Raw genomic sequence first — 8,414 nt, 5'->3', positions numbered from 1 at the left:
AATATATTTAAAAAACAACTATATACATAATATTAAAACGACTCCGTCGCTGTTCTTTGAGTTACGTATGAAAGAGTTGAACGTAGGTATCAATGCAGCATGGCATGTTGGACTCCAGAGCCCGAAGCTTGGACAGGCCATTTCCTTTGTATCTGCCCATATCTACGTGCTTGTCAAACATCACAGGCACGTGTTGCCTGCTTCATTTGTAATTGTTTCAACGGCCATGCATGTGCTGAGAAGAAAGAAGACTACAGAGAAGAAGTGCATATGATCTGTTAATTTCCTGACATTGTTATTATATAATGATGCTCAGTGTGGTAAATTAAATGCTGTAGTTTATTTACGGGGAATAATTCTTACTATTATATCCAATCTAAATCATGCGATTTTCAATAAATATGGATTTTTTTAATGTGACTGTAAAACCTGTGCTGATGTAGTGGCTCTTCTGAAAATTGATATGTGATAATACAAAACAAAAAAAAAATATATAGAAATGTATATATAGCTAATAATACATGAAAAAAAGGAATGTTTGGGCCAAGCTTGTTGCGTGGGCTGAGCCCGCACGACCAGTAACCATAATGACCGACCCGATCTCTCTCTCTCTCTCTCTCTCTCTCATATTTGCACAAAATCCTATAATATTTGTCTATCGAAATAAAATATCCCCAACACTTTAACGCTATCGATTTTTACTGGACAACAACACAAACAATCTAGTGGCCTTCCCAGCAACCACTAAGGGTGGGATCAGCTATTTGCTTGATAAGTGAAGCATCTTGGTGAAGATTTCGCCGTTCTTGTGGCAGTGAAGCCACCTTTCAATTTTCACAGAGCAGCGACGCCAAGCTCATTTCATGGGGGCACCGCCTGTCCTGTATATATAATGGATTAATTGTAAGTGCAGAAATTAAAATATAAAAATAAATATATCTTCACATCAATTCTAAAATAATTTTTTATCTTCTCAAGATAAGAAAAATAAAAAAGACATGAACATATCTTCTTCTTCTTTTTTTCCTATCCCGAAATGATAACGATTAACTTAAATAATTTAGAGTTATTTGAGAATGATAAATATTATTTTTTAAAATATTTTTTGTTTTAAAATATATTAAAATAATAATTTTTATTATTTTTTAAAAATTATTATTTACATCAAAACACCTTAAAATATTTTAAAAAATCAATTTAAAACTAAAAATAAATTCAAAAAACACAATTAAACATAGCCTTACATCCCCATAGAATCCCGTAGAATTCAACTTTCCATACAGATTATCCATCCACCACTGAAGCTCAATCTTGAACCCTTTACCAAGCAGCAGCAAACATTAAAGTAGGCATTCTAAGACAATTGTCTATGAGTTTGATAGATGTTATTTTTAAAATTAGTTCTTGTTTTAAAAATTATTAAGATATTTTTTATTTTTTAGAAATTATTTTAATATTAATATATTAAAATGATTAATAAACATAAAAAACAATAATTTTTTTTTTAAAAAAAAAACACAGTTGGATAGGATGTAGCCAAATTAAACCAGAACCTCAACTGTAGCGGGATGTTGACACGTAGACACAACATCCCGTGTTGGGTCCATCAGGAGCATTAATTGAAACGTGCTACTTACTATACGAGTTCCTGTGAATCAGCTTGGTAGCCCCATCAAAAGTCTCAAAAATCCTCTTCAAGTGGGTCCCAAGGTAACCCTGTCCCTCCAATAACCGAACATGGCTTGATAACTAGTTGTGAGCACCGAGGAGGAGGTTTCGTGTGATCTCTACCAGGCAAAAATAAAATTAAGAGGTTGGTGGCGCTGCTAGAAACTTATCTCCACGATTCAATTTCCATTTTCCCGACGACAATTTGCGACTTACGGGCATTTGAACAATGTTTTTCATAAGAGCTGTAACTTTTTATTTGGTGATGGTATCGGGCTAAGATTTTATGAATGCATTTTACATTCCATGTTCTTCGTGGAATTGACTAATTAGCCTTAGGATCATGCTTCAATTAAGATTAAAAGATACTATTTTAGAATTTTATTTGATTTATATTTCATTAGCTAGATCAGCTCCAACTTCTTTTTTTAAATAGTTTTGTATATCATTTTTTTATATTATTATTATTCAAAATTTATCATATGAGAGTTTTTTTATTTTATTTAACTTCAACTCTAGAGAACAAAAGCCATAGCATAAATAAGTTAAAGGCTATAAATATTTAAAACTTGGAAATCCTAATTCGTATTTCAAGCACGGCGGAGATTCATTTGTTTTATCTTCAAAAGTTCCTTCGAGTGTCAGTGTTTCCATTTTCAAGACGGCTTTTAAAGGAAAATGCTGCTAGGTTTGCTATTATAAATAGATTAGATGAATGCATGCATGGAGGATATACCTTCTCCGCCCATTTAAACTTGCATGGAGGATCTTCAAAAAAAAAAAAAAAAATTGCTGTGGAGGATCAAGAGCACATGGCAATGAGTTGCGTTTTCGTAATTATCATGCAGACAGGTGCCTGGTATATTTAATTATTTGCCATTAATGGACTATTTAATTTAAGTATTCAATTCCCTGCTATGCTAATTTTTTTCTTTCAAAAGATAAACAAACGAGAGACTAGCTAGCTTTCACCGTGATGAAGTTTGGAAATCTTTATATTGTAATTAATTGTATTAAATTAGCTCTACATAAAACATACCACAGATAAATAGTTTCTAAAAAAGGAAGGGGGTTAATTTAGTGGTAAGAAATTCAAACTTTAAAATCACTACCAAACAAAATTTATTATTCTGCAATAAATATAAAAATAATATTAATTCTGATTGGTATCACTTAACTAATGAAATTTTAAATTTATTTTTAATATAAAAACAAGGTTAACTTTAAGAGGTATAACTTAACTAATTAAGTTTTAGACTTGTTTTTTAAAAATTATTAATTTAAATTTATATTAACTTTGGTTTTAATCTTTATAATTGTTATTTGGTTTTTTCTTATTATTTTTTTATTGAAATTTTTTATCTATCAAATTTGATCCTTATTCTTTTGATTGTTGCTTACTTTATTTGAAATAATTTATGAAATGTTAATATTATATTATTATTTGAAAAGCACCCTGTATATTTCTAAATTTTTAATTTTTTTATCTGAGATAGGCTGTATATTTCTAAATTTTTAATTTTTTTAAAGTTTGAAATTAAAATTTTTATTTTTTAATTTATTAATATCAAACTAAAATATATTATTTTAATATATTTTTAAATAATAAAAACTTTTAAAAAATTCTCGAACTATATTCACTTCCACCACGTTAGCATTGTGTTCAGTTAACCCCGTCAAAAATGGGGTTTGGATTGAACGCGCTGTTCTGGTTCCCGACTCCTGTTTTTCGGGGAGAAGTAAATAATCTATTGAAAGTTCGTTCAACTTGACAATGAAAGTTTTAGGACAAGTGAGTGTGATGTAACTGGTAGGGAGGGTGGAGAGAACAAGAGCCGTTATCTTTGATTTAGCTCCCCAGCAAACAGATTCATCTCTAACTCCCCCTCCTGCACACTTGTGCCTGCAAACCCATTAATTGTGGAAGTGATAGCATAATCATTACCATGATGTTTTCCCAACTGCTACAACTGAACTTCACTCCAGTTGGGTGCCGGTCACCCCCACTTGTTTACCGTTGTTCGAGTAATTAATTATAACTTGTTTTACCGGCTGTTATTTGTATTAAAATATATTTTTAAAAAATTATTTTAACTTGAAGTAAATAAAAAAAATTATTATTTTTTTAAATATTTCTAAAATATAAAAAATTTATTAACTTGAAGTAAATAAAAAAAAATTATTTTTTTTAAATATTTCTAAAATATAAAAACAAACAACCTATTAATGTAGAATTAGTTGTCCATGAAAGTTAATATCAATATTATTAAACAAATTTATAGTGTAATTCGAAACTCAAAGAACTTAAGTCTTAAGGAAGATTTAATTTAATAACTTTGATTAATATGTTTTCATCTTGCAAGATTGGTACAGCATGTTCGGATGTCCAAAAGTACGAGCAACGATCGTTCTTCAATTTTGACACTGGTTGGGTCGGTAAATTTATCGTAAATGAATAAGTTTAGTATCGATAGCTTATTTAAAGCTTAATCAAGAAAAAAAATTTACTTCACTGGGAAAAAAAAAGGCTAGGAATTACTAGCAATTATTATTGGAATATTTAGCAGCGTTACCTTCATGTATGTTAATTATGTGTACATTATTATACAATTAATAAAAGGAAAATATATTTTCAGGTAAAGATATTATAATTGTAAAGTTTACTAATTGTTTTGTTCCAGCGGTGACAAAATTATAATATTTATTTATTTTTATTTGTACTGTACGTGTACTTTAAAAAATGATATTTTCCTTGGATGATATGATTATAAATTTTGCCTGTTTTTTAATAGTAATATTGTAGCAGTGATAAAATTATAATTTTGTTTATTTAACAATAAGTTTTTTTTATACTTGGTATTTTAATTATTTTACACTAGGGTTACTTATCACTATTTTTTTCCTGTCTTGATTTTTCTTTCCTTATTTTTCTTTACACTTTCATTTAAAAAAATATATTATTTTTTTATTTTTATCTTTTTATTTTTGTAATTTATTTTTTTTTCATCTTTTTTTTTTAATAAAATCATTACATAACAGCTGACGAAATGATGTTTCATTCGTATCAATTGCTTGCTCCATTTTACTAGTACAGTAAAAGTCAACTTGAGAATTTAAATATTTTTATCAACGTATCATGTGATTTTCATTGTATTCTGTTATATATAATTATCAATTTTTTTATTTGTAATTATATTTTTTTATTTAAAGTCAAAAAATATATTAATATACACGTTAATTTTCTTGAAACGAGTTGAATAAACAAGTTAATATTTTATTTTTTATATTTATCAATATAAATAGTTTTTGATATATATATATATATAATTAAATTCATACACATGCCTTTTGATTTATAACTAGATTAAAAACAGGAAACATATTCAAAAAATTTATATATTTATTTTTATTAAAAAAATTATTTTACTGACAGTCAAATAACCAGTTATAACATGTACATGGGACATGGTCTCGAAATGACAATTGTGAAAATTGCAAGCACTTTTAACATGTCTTCGTTCCCAATGCCAAGTTCTTCCCGCGATTCTCCATGCTCTAGGAGTTTTTCAGTTCCTTTCCTTTTTCTCTTTAGAAAGACTTCACTTGGGAGGCAGAGCATTGTTTTCTTCGTGGATAAAAAGGCAAGTGGAAGTGGGGAGCAAGATAGGCTTTTGCTTCGGGAAAGAATAGACCAGGCAAATATACAAGCAACACAAGGATTATTCTATGATTAATAACTTATCAGAATCACCAGGCCAAGTCTCTTATCTAATCTAAACCCTTGCGCATTGGCCAATGGTGACATTCTACAAGGGCTGCTAGCAATGCTTATTAAAATCAGTCTACTGGTGAAAACTAATATAATTAGAGGGCTTTTTTTCTAATTGTTTTGAAAATTAACCCATAACTTTCTAACTCGACAGGATCAGCTCCAAATTTTTTTTATCCGAAATAAAATCTTTCAAGTTTTCTTCTCTAATAATCTTATCCAAAATGATATTTTTTAATATTAGTTTTAGAATAAATTTGAATTAACCTACCAATTTATACACCAAACAATCAATCCAGCGATCTGAAGCTCCTCCTGGACATGACAACTATGCTACTGCGTTCCTAGCTGTGGCTTATCCCCCAAATTGCTTGACCCATTTGTTAGATAATCTGCAGTCCAATACTTAAATAATAGCATAGTATCAATCTTAATTTGAATTTAGAGCAGGGAGCCCCTGCACGTGTTTTAGCCTCCAAGTTATGACTGCATTGCATTAAAAATGTCACAAGGGAGTGGGAGTGAGAGATGGGTGGAGATTGGATAATGTCTGCAGAGCATGAAACCTTCATGATTTAAGGCATCACAATAAGCCACGTGTAAGTCATGGGTGGATAGCAGAGACTGCTCATTCTGCCCGTCCCTTTGAGCCCTTTTTGTCTTACTTCATCACAATCCCTTCATCATTGTTGTTTGGTTTGTATGTAGTATTTTGATTTTTTATTTTCCTTTTGTCTTTTATTTTATTTTCTTATTTTTCTTTTTTCTTTTGGTGAACTTTATTTTCTTTTTTAATATTGTTTTATTGTGTCTATAAATAGTGGCTGTTCTGTTACATTTAACATTGCAGTACTCACGCACAAAAATTTCACGCGCTTTTTAAGTTTCTGTAGTGATTGATCTAGAAGCTAAATTTTGCTAAAAAAAAGAATAGGATAATGGAGGGAAAGGTATTGAAACCATCAAGATTCAAGAGGGTTTGTGTGTTTTGTGGTAGCAGTACTGGGAAGAGAAAATGCTACAGAGATGCTGCTACTGAACTAGGTCAAGAGCTGGTAAATTATACTTCGTGTTTTCACTTTGTGTTTTCTCGGGCTTTTGTGTTCGGTACTTAAAAGGGTTTTTTGTGTTTTCCGTTGAAGGTGGCAAAAAGGTTAGATCTTGTGTATGGAGGTGGAAGCATTGGACTGATGGGCTTGGTTTCTCAAGCTGTTCATAGTGGTGGAGGCAATGTTCTTGGGTACAATATGTACTTACTCCTTTTGCTTTTTCTGGGTAGATTATTATTTTGATTGGTTTCGCATCTTCTTGCATGAGTAGCCTAATTTTAATACTGATTTTGTTTCCAGGATCATACCAAGAACTTTGATGAGCAAAGAGGTGCAAGATCTCATTTGTGATGGATTTTCTTTATGTTTTGTTCTAGTTGGTGGTATTTTTTCAGTTTTTGGGGGTCTAAAGTTTGAAACTTTTAGCTTCATTGTGTGCAAAGATTGTATCTTTATATATTTGTATGTGTGTGCAACTACAGATCACAGGAGAAACAGTTGGAGAGGTAAAGCCAGTAGCCGACATGCACCAAAGAAAGGCAGAAATGGCCCGCAATTCTGATTGTTTTATAGCGCTACCAGGTCCCATACATTTCTCGCTCTTATGGATAAATAGATCACGCGAACTCGTCTCTTTTTTAGTTCTCGTAGTAATCAATGATGTTTTTTGTGTTTATAATTTCTTCTTCATCCCTTTACTTTGGTTGCAGGTGGCTATGGCACTCTGGAGGAGTTATTAGAAGTGACTACTTGGGCTCAGTTAGGCATCCATGACAAACCTGTGAGTTTTCCTTGCATGCCCCTCAAAGAATCATGGCTCTCTATTTCAAGCTCTTGACTCTGTTTCCCAAAAAAAGCACAGGTGGGTTTGCTTAATGTTGATGGCTACTACAATTATCTTCTGACATTCATTGACAAAGCCGTGGATGATGGCTTTATCAAGCCTTCTCAACGCAACATCATTGTCTCTGCACCAAATGCCAAAGAACTTGTTCAAAAACTTGAGGTGGGTTACTGAGGTTTTGCATTCTTTTCAGAGGCCATATAATTTGGAGGAGTTCATTTATGGATAAGACAACCTGATGTTTGAAGAAATAATCCGTCGCTGTTTTCCATGTTGGTGTCCTCTTCGATTTCTTATGTATTGTTTATCTGTGAATGATGCGCTGTTTTGATTAGGAGTACGTGCCTGTGCTTGATGGAGTTATAGCCAAGGCAAGCTGGGAGATTGAGCAGCAACAACAGGTGGCGTTCAATGCTACAACTTTGCATACTGAAGTTGCTTTATAAAGGAGAGACAATATAAAGGAAGATACGAAGTTAGGGATAAAAAGGTGCTTTAGGCTTTCTTTCTTTGCTTTTTAGTCTTGATTTTGGTTCACATACCAACGATTCCATAATGTTCTGGTTCGGTATGAATGACTTGGGATTAGAGGAGTGAAAAAAGTGACAAGTGGGTCTTTTTTGTGCATGCTTTACTAGCACTTCATCAAAGGAAGAAGGCAGTCAAAATTTTACTTGGGTTATTAAGATTGTAGTAGTGATATTTTGTACCTTGAATTATGTTTATGTTCAAATGATTAATATCCATATAGAAACAAGAAGCAGCAAAAATTCAAAAAAAAAAAAAGCAGCTTTATTCTCTATGGACAATGCTCTCTATAGCCAACTACATATGCCTTATCTTGTGTGGTGTTTTGTGCAATTGACATCAACTTGGGGACCTTGAATGGTGGGGCTTGCGTTGGTGGGTGGACGTGTAGAGTGCTCTGTACCAGCTCGGTGTTTGCTGGGCTGGCTGGTCGGGTATGAATGATCAGGGAATACTACTACTGCTACAGTACAGTAGCTTGGACAGGGATTTTTTGAACTGTAGCTGGAGAGTCCAGAGGCTGTTTGTTTTGTGCTACTGTAAAAGAGAGAGAGAG

The 8,414-nt window shown here is 31.9% G+C and overlaps 1 protein-coding gene across 1 annotated transcript; it reads left to right on the top strand.

The window, feature by feature from the left end:
* The first annotated feature begins 6,237 nt into the window (after positions 1–6,237).
* On the top strand, positions 6,238–8,076 carry LOC105140243 (cytokinin riboside 5'-monophosphate phosphoribohydrolase LOG5-like). The gene is made up of 7 exons (XM_011046989.1): positions 6,238–6,492; positions 6,580–6,677; positions 6,787–6,817; positions 6,969–7,068; positions 7,197–7,267; positions 7,349–7,492; positions 7,666–8,076. The coding sequence occupies exons 1-7, from the start codon at positions 6,376–6,378 to the stop codon at positions 7,774–7,776; spliced, it is 672 nt and encodes a 223-aa protein (XP_011045291.1). The 5' UTR covers positions 6,238–6,375; the 3' UTR covers positions 7,777–8,076.
* Positions 8,077–8,414: the final 338 nt, after the last annotated feature.

This window comes from Populus euphratica, unplaced genomic scaffold (assembly GCF_000495115.2).
Source record: "Populus euphratica unplaced genomic scaffold, PopEup_1.0 scaffold3.1, whole genome shotgun sequence".
In the NCBI taxonomy this organism is placed as follows: Eukaryota; Viridiplantae; Streptophyta; class Magnoliopsida; order Malpighiales; family Salicaceae; genus Populus; species Populus euphratica.
This window is presented reverse-complemented; position numbering and strand designations above follow the sequence as displayed.